The sequence below is a fragment of the Cydia strobilella genome, chromosome Z (assembly GCF_947568885.1).
Source record: "Cydia strobilella chromosome Z, ilCydStro3.1, whole genome shotgun sequence".
NCBI classification, from domain to species: domain Eukaryota; kingdom Metazoa; phylum Arthropoda; class Insecta; order Lepidoptera; family Tortricidae; genus Cydia; species Cydia strobilella.
In genome coordinates, this window is record NC_086068.1 from 34,456,845 (window position 1) to 34,477,092 (window position 20,248).

General features: G+C 37.2%; 2 protein-coding genes across 2 annotated transcripts in view; both read left to right on the forward strand.

The window, feature by feature from the left end:
• Nucleotides 1–20,248, forward strand: part of LOC134754273 (exonuclease 3'-5' domain-containing protein 2) — a 446,643-nt gene that overhangs the window by 202,665 nt on the left and 223,730 nt on the right. The window lies entirely within an intron of this gene.
• Nucleotides 1–20,248, forward strand: part of LOC134754181 (anoctamin-1-like) — a 131,162-nt gene that overhangs the window by 101,937 nt on the left and 8,977 nt on the right. Inside the window, exons 13-19 of the mRNA XM_063690311.1 lie at nt 1,154–1,420; nt 4,512–4,715; nt 5,550–5,698; nt 7,000–7,085; nt 11,972–12,177; nt 12,737–12,906; nt 14,205–14,307. Of these exons, the coding sequence (XP_063546381.1) occupies nt 1,154–1,420; nt 4,512–4,715; nt 5,550–5,698; nt 7,000–7,085; nt 11,972–12,177; nt 12,737–12,906; nt 14,205–14,307 (1,185 nt within the window). The remainder of the gene's footprint in view (nt 1–1,153; nt 1,421–4,511; nt 4,716–5,549; nt 5,699–6,999; nt 7,086–11,971; nt 12,178–12,736; nt 12,907–14,204; nt 14,308–20,248) is intronic.

The window sequence follows — 20,248 nt, forward strand, 5'->3', positions numbered from 1 at the left end:
AACTGAAATTACTACTACCATGCATATAAAATAAAATAAAAGAGTGGCTATAACAATAAAAATAATGTTACTTGCTATTGAAATCGACAACGATCAAGATTATTCTTCTCTGCGTTCAAAACGCGTTATAGTTGCCGGCGCTCGCGTACCGCGCGTCAACGCCATCTATTGAGTGTTATTTCGTGAAATCGATGAACGCTCCAAGGAATAAGGGCTCTTAAACAAATTATTCACCAAGTTCCGTTATGATTCATAATCCTTTTTAGGGTTCCGTACCCAAAGGGTAAAATCGGGACCCTATTACTAAGACTCCGCTGTCCGTCTGTCCGTCTGTCTGTCTGTTACCAAGATGTATCTCATGAACCGTGATAGCTAGACAGTTGAAATTTTCACAGGTGATTTATTTTTGTTGCTGCTATAACAACAAATACTAAAAAGTACGGAACCCTAGGTGGACGAGTCCGACTCGCACTTGGCCGGTTTTTTCTTGTAATTACTAATTGAAATAATTAGCTCCATGCATGAATTTATTTTTATTTTTGGATTCATAATTTATATCGTTGGAACACCGGAAATGATAAAAATACTTTTGTAAACCTTAACATTATTTTATTAAAAAATGTTTAAAATGTTGAAAATTTTTGAGCGGTTGAAACGCTCATAATTTTTGGCGCGAATTCGACAGAGCGTGATGACGTCACACGTTGGGCGGCCCAACTGACGTTTGCTACTAATGACACTAATCTGTCGAACGCGTGACGTCACGTGGCGTTTCGAGCGTTTCGCTCACTAGCTTTTCGCGGGCAAATTTTTGTACTTTTTATTTATAATTTTAAGTAATTAAATGGTAATTTAAAAACGGAAATGCATTTGTAACATGATATAACGGTAACAAACATCCGAATAAAACATATTTCGTTCAAATATAAACTTTATGCATGAGGTTAATTAAGAACCACGCTAAGTTTTAATATCAAATGGTACGTCAAGTATGGTGCTCCTATGGGATGGCAAGTCGGTGCAAGCGTATCGTGGTCAGAGTACTGGTATCTCGCAGTGCGGATCATGATTAGGTAGGTAGTAACTTAATATAGTGTTGTGTTTTAGGTAGGTAGTAACTTAATATAGTGTTGTGTTGTGGTGGTGGTGGCAGCTGAACGTGGTGACGGGGCAGCGCGAGCCGATGGTCCCGTTCTGGCGCATGCGGCTGCCCGCCACGCTCATGTCCTTCAGCGTGGTGGCGCTGCTCGTGCTGCTGGCGCTGGCGGCCGTGCTCGGCGTCGTGCTCTACCGTATGTCGCTGCTGGGCGCCATCGCACTTCGCCACCACGACAACGTGCTCATCAAGCACAACCCCATCATGTTCACCACCGCCACGGCGGCCTTCATCAACTTGTTCCTAATATGCATTTTTAACTACGTGAGTATACTGAGTATCTATATAATTTGTGAAAGGTATTGGGGCCCCATGGGCCTGCTGAATCCGAACAACTGGCTCTACGCAATAAGAGCGACGATGATTATAAATAATTAACTAATACTGACATGCACTGCACAATGATTGTATATTCTTGCATCGTCAAATGTAGTAAACGCACAAAACAAAATGTATGTGATGTATGTCATGCGTCGTAATAGCGGAAGCCGCTCGACCCCAATTCCAAAGGAATACCGCAAATCGATGTACAGGTTATCCGTTTGGCACACGCATACTAGAGGTCAAAACAAAATTTTTGACCCGAAGTTCCTAAAAAAATGTCGCAGGGGGGGGGGGGGGGGGCGTGGCAAAACATTTGTTTTTTGTATGGAAAAAAATTCTAAAAATATATCACATCATTACATTTCGGGCATTTTTTTTTTATTAAAACAAAAAGAATTTTTCAATATTGTAATATTGAAAAATTATACACATGAAAAATATTTAAAAAAAAATCTTAATGAAATTATTTTCAAAATTGCTGTCTTGGGGTTAGATATCAAGATATTACGTATTATTTATGGTATATTGTACAAAAAAAAATCAGTAAGGTACATATATCGTATCTGAAGGATACAATCTTGATATTTTGTGTCAAAAACAAAACAAACTATACCAACCAATGAAAAGGCGCAGTTAAAGGGTTAAAGAGGTATTTTCCGTTCGATATATGGATATTACGTATCATTTTATGATTAATATGTACCGTATCAGCAGTATATTTCCATAAGTCTCGTGAAATAGGTATTGAAGTAGAACTGCGTCACTTTGTAAAATTGAAAAATTAAAAAAAAAAAATGTTAATGATATTATTTTCAAATTTGCTTTCTTGGGGTTAGACATGAGGATATCACGTATCATTTGTGGTATATTGTATAAAAAAATCAGACATATCGTGTCTGGAGGAGCCCAAACTTGGTATGTTACGAAAATTCTTTTTGTTTTAATTTAAAAAAAAATGCCCGAAATGTAATGATGTGATATATTTTTAGAATCGCCGCATAAAGCCCTTTCGTATGATACCACACTCGATAAGTTTTGGAAAAAGAAATATTTTTTTTCCATACAAAAAAAAAATTTTACCACGCCCCCCCCCCAGCGAATTTTTTTTAGGAACTTCGGGTCAAAAATTTTGTTTTTACCTCTAGTATGCGTGTGCCAAACGGCTAACCTGTAGATCGATTTGCGGTATTTTTATACGAACGGGTTAGACTATAAGGCGTCGCCGTCGGGCGGTCGAGCCGAGCGACGACGACTTTTTCGCTCTTATTGCGTAAACATGGAAACACCCAAATATTCAGAAATACGTTTTTCCGATTTTTATAACCACGATTTTCATAATCCCGATTATTTATGTCCGAAATATCAAAATAACGATTTTTAAAAACACGATGGAATAAAATCACGAACGTGCTATTTCCGATTCCGAACTTAAAATCCGATTGTCATTTGACCGAAAGCTTAAAGTTCCGAATATGCACTTTTCCGAAAATATTTTTTTCCGTATTCTTAAGTTCCGAAAAATCATTGTCCGATCGGAAATAAAATAATTCGGTATTCAGAAATTCGGTCTTTTGTAAGGTCGGAAAAATGAAATTCGTGACATTCAAATAAAGACACGTTTTAGTAATTCGGTTTTTTGTAAGGTTGGAAAAATTAAATCCGTGATATTCAAATAAAGACTCACGTTTTATTAATTATTACGGGTGCCTGTCATGCCGCATCATGTTAAATTCGGCATAAAAATTCGGCATAAATGAATTAGGCAGAACTGCGACCCTGCAAACCCGAACTGTTGCCAGAAGTGGGTTAGGTTAGGTTAGAACTGCGACCTCCAAGAAAACTAACTGTTGCCAGAAGTGGGTTAGGTTAGGTTAGAACTGCGACCCCCAAGAAAATGAACTGTTGCCAGAAGTGGTTTAGGTTAGAACTGCGACCCCCAAGAAAACGAACTGTTGCCAGAAAAGTGGGTTAGGTTAAGTTGGAACTGCGACCCTCAAGAAAACGAACTTTAACAAATTCGGAAATTAAAAAATTGGGATATTTAAAATAGGAATCACGTCAATTCGGAATAAGGGCAATTCAGAATTCGTGATTTTTAAAATCGTAAATGTTAAATTCGGCGTTTGTCACTGTCGGAATTGTTATAAACGGAATTATGTGGTTCGGAATTTAAAATTTCGTAATAATGGCAATTCGGAATTCGTGATTTCAAAAATCGTAATTGGTAAATTCGGTGTTTGTCACCATCGGAATTGTTATAATCGGAATTATGTGGTTCGGAATTTGCAAAATTCGGCTTTTTGGGTTTTCGGAAATATAAATCCTCTTGATTTTCATCATTCGTAATTACGACAGTCAGAATTTTGACGGGTCGAGCATTTAAAGATCGGAATTATGTAGTGTACCCGCGTAAACATACCTAAAACTTTTCTATTGGCTATTGCCGATTCTACGTCTTTAGGTGTGGGGAGAATGGGGAGACCCTAACCGCTTGCGTCGAACGGACGCGTTTAACGCAATATACATGGATACTCCTTAGGCTCCTTACACATAGTCACATACTATGAACATATTTTTTTTAATGTGCGATTGAAGCATTGCGTCTCTCTCACGCTGCAGTTACCGCTGCGTCCATCGCGTAAAACAATGTTTGGTAATTAAATTATCCATGTAAAACGATGTGCGTCAAACGGATCGCGTTTAACGCAGCGTTTATTGCATAAAACAACCTCGCCCTTTGGTAAACGTTTACCCTATTTGTTTATTTCAAAATATAATAATAAACTAACTAGATTATTAGTGAGACTGATACCTGACTCCACAGTTAAATTAAATGTAGTTTTGTGGAGCTTTGTGTTAACCTGAATTTGGAACTTTTTGTTCTAATAAATCATAAAAAGAAAGTAGACTGGATGACTCAGTTTGATAAAGCAGTATTCCACTCGCAACATAATTCATTCAGTCGTGCTCGTGCCGACTGTGGTATTGAGTATTTAGGCCTATATTGACGTGTGGGAGGTTATGCTGACAGATTTACCAATGCCTGGCCGAGTGGCTGACGGAGAAGGAGCTGCTGCGCACGCAGACGGAGTTTGACGACTCGCTGACGCTGAAGATCTACCTGCTGCAGTTCGTCAACTACTACGCATCCATCTTCTACATCGCCTTCTTCAAGGGCAAGTTCATCGGCCGCCCCGGCGCCTACAACCGCTTCTTCGGACAGAGACAGGAGGAGGTCACTTTCAGTTTCAGTTACTCATTTTACTTTAAATTATACCCAGACAGAGGGTATGTCTTTATTAACCTTAATAGATAATGAAACGTCCTAGGTACTACTAGAAATGCAACAATTAAAGAACTGTGATTGTACGGCCCTGTTGGGGTTTCGGTGTGACACGCACTTGTCCAAATTATTTATTAACGCAGAAGTTTGGAAAGGTTAATTTAATTTATGTAATAGTTTGTGTTATCGGAATCCAGTGTATTCGCTCTTGTAGCAATGTCGTTGTCATGCGAGCGAGTGCATTTACCATTTTTTAATGTATGGCATAACGATAAGAAAAAAAAAACATTTATTTCGGACCACAGAAATCCATAACAGGTTAGTCGAACATGTACATGCAGGAACTTAAAACTATGTTAGATACAATTAATTATTACTTAACTTACTACTCTTACTAGATATCTAGATTACATACGTAGCTAGGGAACGATGCAGGATCGACCAGTGCTGCATATAGCGACTATCGAGCCTACCCGCTATCAAACTCAGGATACTGTTGCTACTGTCAAGCACTCTGCGACGCGTCGCGGCGGCGCGCTTTCTTATTGTAGCAAAGAAACCGTCTAACTGCGCGTCCGCGAACATGCTTGATGCGCTGCAGAAGCGCGGCAGACGCAACAGCATCCTGAAGGCGTTGTTGGACTGTACCCGTAGGGCACTGATCGATCTTTGCGAATAATTAGCCCACAAGCTGCAGGTATAAAGAGAGGTACAGTAGGTTCTAAAGAGGAGAGGGATAAAAGGTTTCATTTTAGCAAGTAGTGATTTGGTTGTGCTTGCGGACAGTGCTCGCCCGGTGGCTGTCTGCTGGAGCTGTCCATCCAGCTGGCCATCATCATGGTGGGCAAGCAGTTCATTAACACGGTCGTCGAGATGCTCATGCCCTATTTGCTCAAGTGGTGGTACATCTTACGTACCATCGGAAGGAAAAACCGGTATGTATCCCCATAGATACCCAGTAGTGAGTGAGCAGTGAGAGAGGTTAGAGTGCGCACTCCATACATAGATTAAAAAAACCCGTTCATAATAAGACGAATAAGTTTTAAGCGAGTTATGTGAAGACTTATTTATGATAAGTAAGTATTTTAAGCAACTTTAAAACTTATGATTAAGTTTTACCGTACCTCCCATACAACTTATTGTTATTAAGTAAGGAAATTTATGGAGTGAGCGATCTAAGCTTTCTTATTTCTAAACGGTATCGCTGATGTAGCTATATTTCTTAAAATATACGAGTGTCGAACCTTAAATACAGTGCCGGCCCGAGTCCTTGATCAGGGTAGAGCGTAATCGGGTTTTGGCGCCCTTCGTTGAAGCTTTTTACCCAAAAGCAAAACGAACCGTATTTTGGGCCCGCGTCACACTCGCGTCTTTTAAAACTTATTTTTTTTTCTCATTTGCCATTTTGGCGCCCCCCTTGCCATCCGGCGCCTAGAGCGGCAGCTTCACTCGCTCTACCCTAGATCCGGCCCTGCTTAAATAAGTTGTGCAAATAAATGGATGGCCAAATATACTTATTGTATCGGAATCTAATCTATCTACTTATATATACACATATAAATGCGTGTGTCCTGACCAGGGATGTTGCGAATATTCGCATTCGCATCCGCAACCGCGGAACTTCCGCATTATTTTCAACATCCGCATCCGTCACCGCATAAAACCGATGCGGAGCTTAATGCGGATGTGGAACAGGTAGGTACAGGAACGTCTTAGCGGCGGCGTAAGTGCTAGGTAATTTCGTCATTAGCCAATAGGAATTTCGTTTCTTTTTTCGGATTCGTCGATCGAGCACTTTAGCCTATGACGGACAGCGAAAAGAAGTGAAAAGTGTGATTTATTTGGACTTTAGTATAGTAATGCGATTGTGGGGCACCTATATTCGTTCAGACTAAGTCGTTTTTTTATAAATAAAAATTACTAAATATTTGACGTTTTTTATGTGCCTAATCTCGACATCCGCATCCGCATCCGCGGATGTGGGCCTTTAAAAAGCCGCATCCGCATCATCCCTGATCCTGACTGACTGACTGATTCATCAACGCAGAGCCAAAACTACAGAAGATAGAAGACGTGTAGAGTTTGTGAAGTTAGTGCTTGTAGAGTTAGAAGCTTGGCTCTACGAGAGATCTGATAACTTTTTGACAGTGCGAGCCTTACGGCCTTGGCAACATTTTACATAAAAATGTTTTTGGTGGGATAATATTTGACCAATTGTCGTTTATTTCGTTTTCAGGATTAAAAGTCCATTGCAGTGGGTGAAAGATTTCAAACTAGTCGATTTCGGTAACATGGGTCTTTTTCCCGAATATTTAGAAATGGGTAAGTGACTTTAATATTTCAATACATATTATGTGAATGATGCCTCTGGCAATGCTTAAACCTGCGGAAATAGGAAATATAACGCGAAACTCTGCTTAGGGGGCGCCAGGGCGCCACTACCAGAATCTGAGGTTCTATCGCGAAACAAGATTTAAATCGAAATTTCGTTATCTAACATCTCTGTCATTCTTGTATATTCGAGCGATAAAGAGGCAAATAGCGAAATTTCGGATTCGCGTTTTCCGGTAGGTCCTCTGTAAACAAACCGCCTTGATGCATCAATGTCATATTTTATTATGTATGTATGTATGTATGTAAACACTTTATTGTACATATTACAGATTATTGTAGATTACAAACACAATAAAAGAACAAAAATATATACAATGTACAAAGGCGGACTTATCCCTATAAGGGATCTCTTCCAGTCAACCTATCCTACCTATATAGTACTATCTCTGAAAACTTGTCAAAAACCTGTTAAAGGTACAGCATGTATACGTTACTCTATGGTTTACTAAAAAGGCTAGTGCTGCACTCTGGTGGCAGAACATTGCAGTAATATTCCCTATTACTTTCACTTGTTAATCGAATATTTGTATCGCCTGCCATAGTTGTGTCATGTGTGGGTATATTTTATGGTGATGCCGTTATTAAGGATACATAATATTAAGACTTGTCTTTGAAGAATATCCTAGAAAACTTTATTTACGTCATTAAAAATTGGTATTGATTTGCTCCGTAAACAAGCAGCGAGTTTAATGTGGGGGCCGAGCCAAGTGACAGTTTACTCCAATGGAAATTGAAATATTACCTATTAAATGGAAATGATCACGTGATTTTTCGTTCCCATTTGTCATACTCATAGACATAGTATAGGTATAGTAGTTAGGTATAGACATGAAACCGAGCGACCAGGGGTAAGAGAAAGACATATTCATGTATTGACAGGTTAATGTATAGCAGCATAATCCTTTTTCTCTTTCACTCTTATACATTTCGGTATTTCGCCATTGCCTCCTATCTATTACGAATCGCTGTCGGAACAGTTTATAGGCTAGAGTCAGGATTGTCGGTCGGCGGTGCAATCAACTCCTTAAATGAATCTGTGAGTACCTTTGCCTACTGTAATCATATTTTTATACTTACCGATTTTAATGTAGATTTATTACAACGCAGTCGGAATTCCACGCAGGAACTATTGAGTTTCCTATCTCAACAGAACCTAGAGCAACTGGTAGAGGAACCTACGCATATTACAGACCAATGCGCCACTCTCCTAGATCTAGTTATAACAGACAAAACCTAAAGAAACCCCCGTTATATTAACTACAGAGCTTTGAATAAAATAGATGAAGCAACATTTATTTCAGATCTAAAAGCCATCCGTTGGACTAAAGTCAAAAGTTGCCGCGATGTGAATGAGATGGTGGAAACCTTTAACTGTCTATTAGTAGGCTTGTATGATATACACGCCCCTCTGCATATAATACGAGTGGGTGAAAAACCACGGCCGTGGCTCACAGACAATTTGAAGCTTATGATGTCCTTGCGAGATAAAGCTTTGGCGAAAGCTAGAAAGACTAAACTAGAGTCCCACATGGATTATTACAAAAGCTTGCGTAATCTAGTGAATAGAACAATAGGATGGGAGAAAAGCGCCTTTTTTGGATATTATGTCAATGAAAATATAAAAAGACCCAACAAAATGTGGCAATATTTAAAACGGTCTTCCGTGTTACGCACGAGTAGCCAAGTTAACATACCGCACCATTTAAATAATCCAGACGAAATCAACATTTTTTTTCTTAACATACCAAACAACGGGAGATGTGAGAGCTTACCGTTTGATTATTTTCGACGAAATAAGTTTAATCAAGGTGAATTTAAAATAAGTGAATGCACAGAAGATCAAGTTTTAAAATATATTAACAGCATTAAACAAATGCGTCGGGATATGATTCGATTACCTTTGATATGTTAAAAAAAAACATTGCCTGTCACATTACCTGTAATAACGTATATAATAAATTAATTACTCAATAAAATCCTGCGTTTTCCCTGAAGCTTGGAAATTGGCTAGAGTTAAACCACTGCCTAAGGGTGCCAAAGTTGAAGACCTAAAGGATCTTAGACCGATAAGCATTCTTCCAGTTATGTCTAAGATCCTGGAGCGAGTCGTGTGCACGCAACTGACTTGCACGTTACTTGGAGCGGGAACACATTATACCGCAAGTACAGTCCGGCTTCTGCGGTGGGCACGGCACAGCCACGGCGCTTGCTCATGTAACAGACGACATTATTAGTGCTTCAGATTTATTTATTTTATTTTATATTTATTGGTTCACCAACAATTGTTTACACTTTGTTAAGTATAACTACAAACGTTTAAACTATTATCGCTTAGCGTAACAATTACTTAAAGGTAAACACCACATGCATTTAATGAAGTAAGAAGACTGCATCTACGTGACATATTTTACAATAATAGTAATAATGCATTAATTATAACAGGGACTAATACTGTTTACAATCGAAATTAACTATCCTATCGTGAGACATATTTCAAGATGTTTAAATCAGTACGGCTTCACTCACTATTATTTTTAGTTGTTTTACAATAACAATAACAATGCAGAGATTACCAATAACTACCTTAAGTGGATATCATTAACTTATACTATACTATTATTTTTTGCTAAGCAGGAGCGAACAGATTTTTTAAAATGATGCGCACAGTCAAAGTGTGCATCCATTACATGAACATACATCCATACAGATGAAGGGAAAGGCAGCATTCTGGTGCTTCTAGACTTCTCCAGAGCATTCGATTGCGTCAATATAGAGCTACTTCTAGAAAAGGTGACGTATTATGGAATCGCACCAACTGCACGTAACTTGTTTTCTTTATATCTGACAGGGCGTAGGCAATCAGTAGAGACAGGTAAATCAATTAAAGTCATCAGTAAAATTAATTGAAAAGGGCACGCCCCAAGGATCGATTTTGAACCCTATCCTATTTATTATTTTTACTACCGACCTTCAAAGTTGTCTAAACTACTGTAAATTTCATCTTTACGCTGACGATACCCAGCTCTATCTCTTCTTTGACCCTAAAAATACTCTAGAAGCTGTAGAAAGGATACACGAAGATTTAACTAATATTTATAACTCGTCACTAAATAACCATCTTATTCTCAACCCTACAAAAACAAATATCTCATTTTGGGAACAAAACATCAATGCCAAAAAATAACTGATTTCCAACCCAAACTAGAAATCAACTCGCAACGTCTCGAAGTATCACACACATAAATCTCGGTTTAATTATGGATGGTGAACTGCGTAATATAGACCATGTAAACGGAAAGATACGGAACGCTTTTTACCGTCTCAAGGTTTTATACGGACTCAGAGAATATCTATCCGAAAAGGTTCGAGTCTTGCTAGCCGAGTCTTTAGTTCTCTCGCAGTTTAATTATTGTGACACTGTGTACGGACCCAGGATATTTTGCAAAACTGCGCAAGCTATTCAGCGTGTGCAAAACGCATGCGTGAGAAAATTGCATGGGCAAAAGATCAACACCATTTTAATACGCGTAGCAAAATATTAAACAAGGCAGTCATTCCTAATAGAAAATATGGAACAACCTGCCCCCACCTCTTCGACTTAACATGCCCCAAACATCGCTTAAAAATAAACTGAAACCCGTGTTGATTAAAAGGCAAATTGACTTTAATACTCCATATTCGGTGTACCTACCTACATGTACTTGATTAATTATCTAATGTCCATATCCATAAATAATTACCTACTTATTACTTTATTTGTCTTGTAGTTAAATTTTCTCCTTAATTTTGTTTCAGTTACTTAAGTACTTAATTTTTAATCGTATAAATAAGTAAATAAAATATAGTAATAATATAATATGTTAGTACTTAGCAGTCGCCTTGTGTCACCGCCTCAATTAGCTCCATGCATGAATTTATTTTTATTTTTGGATTCATAATTTATATCGTTGGAACACCGGAAATGATAAAAATACTTTTGTAAACCTTAACATTATTTTATTAAAAAATATTTAAAATGTTGAAAATTTTTGAGCGGTTGAAACGCTCATAATTTTTGGCGCGAATTCGACGGAGCGTGATGACGTCACACGTTGGGCGGCCCAACTGACGTTTGCTACTAATGACACTAATCTGTCGAACTCGTGACGTCACGTGGCGTTTCGAGCGTTTCGCTCACTAGCTTTTCGCGGGCAAATTTTTGTACTTTTTATTTATAATTTTAAGTAATTAAATGGTAATTTAAAAACGGAAATGCATTTGTAACATGATATAACGATAACAAACATCCGAATAAAACATATTTCGTTCAAATATAAACTTCATGCATGAAGCTAATTCGGGCAGGCTGAAAACCAGCGCTGAAACCACGCAGTAAAGGCGGGGCTTCCAGCACATTAGCTGAGATTGTCCCATTGTCACGTAGATATGTAATCTGAGCTTATTTATACATACAATACTGTCTAAGTTAAGTATAGCATAAGTGTGTAAAAATAATTGTAAAAAACCCTTGTTGTGGCAATAAATTATTTATCTATCTATCTATTTATCTATCTATCTATGCTGCCATAACCCGACCATGAAAAAAAACCCGGTCGGTGATAAGGACTAAGCATGGCACTATTTTCTCTTTCCTCTTATAGGAATCGCAATAAGACTATCTTTCTCTATCAAAGAGTGTCAGGCCCTTGGTCATACTGATATTTTTGTAACTTTTGCCAGTACGTAAAAACCGGTAACGATTGTCATGTTGGCTACTGCTCTTGGCTCCCTGGGCAGTACGTGAAGGTTTACGGTATCGTGTGGCTCGTGCGCAGTGTTGCAGTACGGTTTCGTGACGATCTTCGTGGCGGCGTTCCCTCTGGCGCCTCTGTTCGCGCTCATCAACAACGTGCTGGAGATGCGGCTGGACGCCAAGAAGTTTCTGTCGTGCTACCGCCGGCCCGTGCCGCAGCGCGTCAACGACATCGGCGTCTGGTACCGCATCCTTGACTCCATCGGGAAACTTAGCATCATTACTAACGTGAGTACACATTGTTCTTTCTATAAGGCGGTGTAATAGACACGAAATTGGATCCACTACCTCTGTAATAACAGGCTAGTTTCCTAATTACTAATAACCAGTCAAATCAAATCAACTAAGTACTCTTTATGATACGTCGAAATGATTTGTTACTATGAATTAGTTTGAGAAAGCAACTTGTGATCTATACAACGAATCCTTTATACACTCATGGATAAATTTAGACGAACGCAAAAAAAAAGTATAATTACTAATTTTGAAATTACTTGAGGGGCTGTAATCTAGTAATTAAACCGTTTTTTTTTGCTTTCCTCTAAATTTGTCCATGAATTTGAGCTATTTTAAAAATAATCGGAAGTGCGAAAACATTTTTGATTTGTCTGTGTTTTTTAGTAAATTTAATAATTCCACTGCTAAAAAAAATTTTTGTATGGTGACTTGTTTCCTAGTTAACAAGCTTATCTGTTAAATACACATGCTTCTTAACACATGTGGCAAATAACTCCATTACTCGTAGGATATAATATAAATCCATTAAGACAGGATTTCATATTGGCAGGGTTTCATAATCGCGTTCACGTCGGACTTCATCCCCCGCCTGGTGTACCAGTTCGCGAACGCGGGCTCGCTGGAGAACTATGTGAACCACACGATGGCCGACTTCAACATCTCCGTGCTGGAGCACGTGCCGCCCAACGCTAAGAATAGCTACAACGAGACCACGTGCAGGTGAAGTGAACCGTGTCGACGATGCTAACATGTATCTCTTTACTAAACGAACCGTTGGAGGACGGTGCCTCTGAGCAGGTGCTGTCCCCTAAAATTCATTCACGCCCGCTTTTAGTACTCTTCTATTTTAAGCCACACTGATTGTTTGATATGGTTGTAAGTTCACCTAGCCGATTACTAAGTACACGCTCCCAGATCTTAAGAGTATGGGAGGTAAGCTTGACACCCCTGTAATTACCGCAGCTACTTACATATCCCTTATGTTTGTAAAAAGGTACTAAATAGCTATGACGCAATTCTTTGGGTATTTCGCTGGATTTGAGTATAGCATTAAAGATCTTCGTTAGCCATTCCACCGCTATCGGTCCCAGACGCTTCCACAGATCAGCGTATGTTATCAAGTCCCACAGCTTTGTGGTTTTCATTTTCTTAAGTGGTCCAGCTACTCCTGGGGTAGCATATAAAGATTGGCTCGGGAATTCTTCATTAAGAAGATGTCGGTAGTACTGTTGATTTGCTTGTCATCGGTTAACAGGTGTCCTTTGTCGTCTTACATATGTTTATTTTAATATCCAAGCTGATCATGTGGCGTTGTTTTGCCAACTTGAATATTTGCCGATCGTTTGTAGCGCTTTCCAGTCTTTGATAGAAGTTTTCCCTTGAATCTTGTCTCTGCTTAGCTATACTGTACGCTTGGGCCAAGCGGCTTGGCACAATCAGCAGGTTAAATTTATTTAGAACATTATATTAACACATAGGTTAGATTACAATTCGTTATTTTTTGTAATTTAACTCCAAGGCCAGAAGCATGGGTTAATGTTGGACTAGTCTGTATGTGGCATATAGATGGAAAAAATCAATGGGCCCTGGAGGGACAGTGCCTGAAAACCTCAAGATAGCTCATTTTACTTAAACGAAACATTCTTTTATTTTTAAAAAGAAACAAAACTGCATTCAAAGATTTTTCTTTTTTTTCTAAATTTTTCAAAATAGGGTGTTTATTTTTTGGAATTTTTAGTCAGTTCGATTCCCGGGCGAGATAGGTAAGCTAATTAAAAAAAATCTCCGAATGCAGTTTTGTTTCTTTAAAAAAAATAAAGAATGTTTTCTTTAAGTAAAATGAGCTAACTTAAGGTTTTAAGGCACTCTCTCCAGGGCTCATAAATATTTTCCACACTGTATAATTGATTATAATAAATAAATAACAATATGTTGTGGTTAATTAGTAGCAAGGGCGCGTGGCGTGGCGCGTGGCGTGGCGTGTGGCGTGTACTGACTTTATTATTGTAATTGTACAGCTTTCCGGGCTACTGGCACTCGGGCGATGACCACAATTACCAGCGCAGCAACCTTTACTGGCACAACATGGGCGCTAGGCTCGCATTTGTCGTGGTTTTTGAGGTAAACACTTATTTATACGGGTACGTAGGAGACATGAAAAATATATTTTTTAATACAGTTGCTCAAAAAGGGCTACTTTAGTAGCTGTTTTCGCGAACAAGTGCTTTTTACTGTTCCAATTTTTATAAATTTATACTTGTTCCAATTCATGACTACTTATTGATGAGTGTTAATATTAGTTTCCTTTAAACGTCGTAATCAACATAAAAACCTACTGTTAATGTAAGAATACGAAAATATACATATTTCATAATTTAATTAATTACCTCATTATCATTATAACACGTTTATTTTTTAATGTTAAATATTGAAAAACCGTTCTTAATAAGTTGTCTGAATGGAACGGAATAGCTAAGGAAGGTAGAGGTAGGAATAGCTGCCGAAACGCCTGTCAAAGAAGAGGTGTTTTTTCTTACTTTTACTACCTACTTAGAGGCGTTTTAAGTTGCCAAAGTTTTCCTCCTTGTTGTTTTTATTATTTTTTCGCAACTTTATTAAAAAACGTCGTTCGATACACGTGCGGAAATGTCATTCTTCACTCGTCCCGAGTCTTGCCACTCGCCTACGGCTCGTGGCAAGATATCTCGGTGCTCGTAAGGCAATGACGTCCTTTCCGCACTAGCATCGAATCGTACTATTTCATCTCTCGTATTCGGAAAGTTCACCTTTCATAGGCTGATAGACGGGTGGAAGATTGCTTTTCCCAGCCTAGGGTGAAAAGTAATTTTTTTTTTTCAATTTGTACTTCGAGCAACGGCTAACAACTACATATGCCATATTATTAAGTTAAAAGCTCTAATATTAGCTTCCGCATATTCAGACCAAGTGCCTATTATCGAAATTAAATGTAAATTGCATTGCATTATTTAAAAAAATGTTAATAAGTCAATATAAATGACGATAAATGTTTATAGTAGTTAACCAAGGGTTGAAAGGCAGCCGAGGTAGTTGCCGAGACGGAAATGGTGCCTTTCACCCGAGTTAAAGACTACTTTTCATATCAAATGCGAGGAACCAAACAAGACAAGGCAACTTTGCAAAATCAGTAATTATAGTACCTAATAGACCTACGGCCATGATTATTTTCCTTAGGACTTACTTGTAATCGGAGACTTTATATTTGTGCAGATAAATAACCCCTAGCGAAAAACATTTAGATTGCAATATTTACGAAAACACACGTATTTAAACAAAAAGTAGTCATTTTAAAATGATTTGTTAATTATAATGGGTTAGCTTAAAGCAGTGAGAATTTTTATTTTCGATAACACAAAAATAAAGACAATAGCTTTTGGTTTCAGGATTTTATAATGACAAACTAGAGCAGATTTGATATTACAAGGAAACATAATAATAATAATATAAAATTGTTTTCCCGTAACTGTAATATGTCATTAAAATTACCTCAATTGGCAATTAAATTACTCAATTACTGAATGTTAACTTTTTTCTCATTTACAAAGATGAACAAATGTATTACATTCACTCTTACTGTAATTTTTTGTTTTACATTTACTTAAATTAACCCCGATGGTATAAAAATCTAACATTTTAATCCTTCGATTTCCCATACATAAAACTGTTTTTCATTTATGTATTATTTCCCCTTGTACAAAAACCTGCAAACATACTCCGTTAAGTATTTTTTTAAATACAAAAAGTCAAACATTGTAAGATTAGTCAAAATTGAAGTTCATCCATAATTTTAATATGATTTTGGAAATAAAGATGATCGAAAAGGAACTTGTATTCAACAAAGGTAATTTGTAATTGAGTAAAGTAATTAATTTCAATTTCAAAATGTAATTAACAATTACATTTAGCAATTGCAATTGTAAATTGAAGGTGCAATTACTTTTACATGTAACTAAAATTATTAATTTCAAACACATACTAATTGTAATTGCAATTGTTAATTGTAAATTCAATTACTTTTTGCCTAGCACTGGATGCCAACCCTCTAATATCTCTAAGGCTAGATCAATCGAAGGTTTGTGGCCAATTTTATATACATTGGTATTATATATTACGATGGGTGGGAAAAATATTCGAGGATAAAATAAATTTAACAACGAAAATCCGAAAGAAATTAAAGAGAGTCGACTTGAAACTTGTTCAAAGTGTAACGCGAACGACCAGAAGCATGTAACAAAAAGTTAATGAATTGAGCCTTTTAATATATTATAGCGTTTGCTTTCAAAGTTAGATATTATCTAGTTTTTCATTATAAAATCCAGTAACCATTAGCTGTTGTCTTTATTTTTATGTTTTCGAAAATAACAATTCTCATTAAGCCAACCCGTTAGTATCAAAATCAGCGGGATTGCCTCTTACTTTTTAATATTTTACGTTTTCGTTCTAAAACTCCCAATAGTCAATGGCATCCTAGTAATTGAGCCAACATAATAAAAGTATTTTAAAGAATTTAAATACTAAATAATAATTTAATGAATAAAATGAGCAATTTTTATCTAATATTTTGTTATTTTCAAGAATATAGTGCTAAATAACTTTGAAAACCCGTTTAATATCGTACAAAGGCATTGCAAATCCGGGCATACTTAACAAAATCCGGATTTTCGGCTGAATCCTAACTTCGGATAAAAACCGGATTTTGGTGTTGTACAACAAAATTTTAGAAAAATTAAGTTACAACTGCAATACTTGCTGTATTTATACCAAAGCATTACTTTTTAGGGTTCCGTACCCAAGGGGTAAAAACGGGATCCTATTACTAAGACTCCGCTGTCCGTATGTCCGTCTGTTCGTCTGTCTGTCACCAGGCTGTATCTCATGAACCGTGAAAGCTAGACAGTTGAAATTTTCACAGATGATGTATTTCTGTTGCCGCTATAACAACAAATACTAAAAACAGAATAATATAAATATTTAAAAGGGGGTCCCATACAACGTACGGAACCTTTCGTGCGCGAGTCCGACTCGCACTTGGCCGGTTTTTTATTGTATTCTGCATGTATGTTACTTATGTCGGATATTCTTGAATTTTTAAGTTTTGCTGGAAATATAGATACTGCAGTAAAACAATTTCTTCTGCGTAACACGTATAATTTCATCACTTCACACATAAATGTTCCGGATATTTCGAGGTTACATTTTACACGGTGTATGAACTGAACACAATTTTCTTTAAAATTTATAAAAGCACTATGTTAACAGAATATTTTATCGGAACAATTGTGGATGTCTGCCTTCCGCATAAAGAGAAAAGGAATAAGTACAAAACAGGAACTCGGCTGAAAATTTAGCTGTGAAGAAAAAAATGGATTGATGAGATGTGAGTGGTATGGGCGATGATGGCTGATTCACTGGATGAAGGAAATCTAAATTTAAAACCGAATATTTATAACGCTCGTCAGTTGAGGCTATTTGAAATTTCGAGAATGTTAAAAAATGCGGATCACAGATATATAACAAAGGTTGGCAAAACTAAAAAAAACTATGGCACAAAAACACAATAAATAGTTAACTGGTTACAAAAAAAAGAATCGGATTTTTAACCTTAAAATAAACTAAAATAAATAATAATCTTGAAGCTCAGGAAATGGTGAAAAATGAAAAAAAACTTGGGTTTCAATAGAACACGTTAGGCCGCAGCTCGCCAAACCCTCAGTTTTACTTGGAGAATCGTGCGGAACACGTGCTCGAGTCCTCCGATGACGGTTGCCGATCGTCTCACAAGATCGGCACTCACGAGCGCCTTCCCGAGCCCTCTCAACGGAAGGCTCAAACGCTCTCCTCAGCACCGGTGACCACGGCAAGCAATACCATGGATCGACCAAAATCGTCGTGCACTTTCAGATACGGTAAAAAAGGAAGCACTGGGTATAGGAAAACTTTGTACTGGTATTCACACACTTCCAGGTAAACAAATCAAACTAGTAAAACTCCCAGGGAACAGAAATGGACAAAATAATGGACTGTTCCGACTCTTTTTCTCAAGTCTCTCAATCGATCTGACGTCTTTCACAATCTCGGACACCACAAAAATTTTCATTCAAAATTAGCGCGAATGTTATCTTAATTTCATAACTGCCAGTTGTCTATAACATACAAACACGTTAAAGCTTTAAACTCCTGGCAACCTGTGTTGATATAAGCGCCATCTAACCGTACCCGCGTGAATCACAATTCACACTGTCTTGCATGAATCAACCACAAAAAAAAACTACGAAATTACTAAACGAACAAGCAAACTAGACACGGAAATAGTTCCAAAGAACGTCGACAGATTTAGCGTCATGTTACAATACCTACCAATTATTAGTATGAATATAAGGTATAAGATGATTTCGACAAGTGCGGAGGAGTTCAAACGATTTCAAGTACGATTTTTTTTCGATAGAATATCGTCGCTAAGAGGCCGGTGTCGATTTTATTCGCAAAAATGTAAAATTGATAGATTTCGTCGATGAAATTGTACACCTTTTGTTACCAAATTGAAATAACAAGTACTGCTTTCTATTAGCACGTCTTCTTATCTTGCCTTTTATCAGATCAATTTTTTGAAAACAGACTCTCTAAATTAGTAATGATTCGTTTTCTGAAGGACGTTTAGGTAAACGCGCGTAAAGCACTGAATTTGTCGCTCTTATTTGTAAATTTCGTAAAGTTTGGACTGCTAAAAATGGTAAATTTGTATTACACATATTCTGTACTTGATCTTTATCAGATTACATTTTTGTTATATGACTTAGAGTTCGAGAAAATGAAAGTTAAACGAATTCAATTTTCTCCAGAAATTACTTCAAAACAAGTTACAATTTCTCTTAAAATCGACTTAATTTCAACGTAATTTAGATACTTGAACAATCTACAACATTTGCTGAAACTATTCTTATACATCAATTTGTATAATTTACCACCATAATTTTTTGATGAATTTTTAAAAACTGCCCCTTCTCTTCATATATTACCGGTGACGGACGCTCGCGACCTCATTATTAAAAGGCAAGATGAGAAAACGTGCTAATAGAAACCAATACTTGTTATTACAATATTACGTAACAAAACGTGTATAATTTCAACGACTAAACCTATCAATTTAAAATTTTTGCTCCAAAATCGACTACGGCCTCTTAAGGGATGGTAGCTATCAATAGCTACATACAAGTCGGAAGAAATAGTAGATTATATGTTAGTCGTAATTTGGCTCAACGTCCAACTAAACCCACAGTGAATAACTTACTTGCTTAATGCGGAAAACATCAGACGACATTTTGGTCACTTAAGTTTTAGTCGTTAAAATCCTCCCGGTTCCTCGCGATGTACTCGTATATAGATAATAAAATTTTAGATTTCGCAGTAACATTCCCTCACTATGCCCATGCGTATGGTTTTAATATCAAAATAAAAAAATAAAAAAAACCCTTAGTGGTTGCAAGTTCCAAAGCATGTCTGTTGAAGAAAACCACCTTTCCGGCTCGACACTTGTTATTTATATCGCTAATAATATCTACTTAATAAATGTGTTAAAAATGGAGCGAAAATGAAAGCTCTTGCTTAAAAAATGCATTTATTAATCGTTTATAACTATAGATATATTTTGGGCTACGGCAGTAAGTTCCACTTGTTAAATTGCAATATTGCATGGTTATACAAAAAAATCCGAAAATTCGGATTTTGTTAAAAAAATCCGGATTTTAAAACGGATCGGAAATCGCCGTGATAATCCGGATTATTGAACTTCGGATAATCCTGATTGCAATCACTAGTACAAACGTTTAACTGTGGCTGTATAAGATTCTGCCTTTGCTCATTTACGCATGTGTAAGGTTTAAAAAAACATTTTTGGTGTAATCCTTTTCCTTCCCGCTTTATGAGCCAGCCCTCCTGTCACCCGTCGCCTCCACGAGGCGATTGATTGCTGATTGAACAATTTATTAGTTAAATTAGAAATTACCAATTGTTCCAGGCGGGGAAA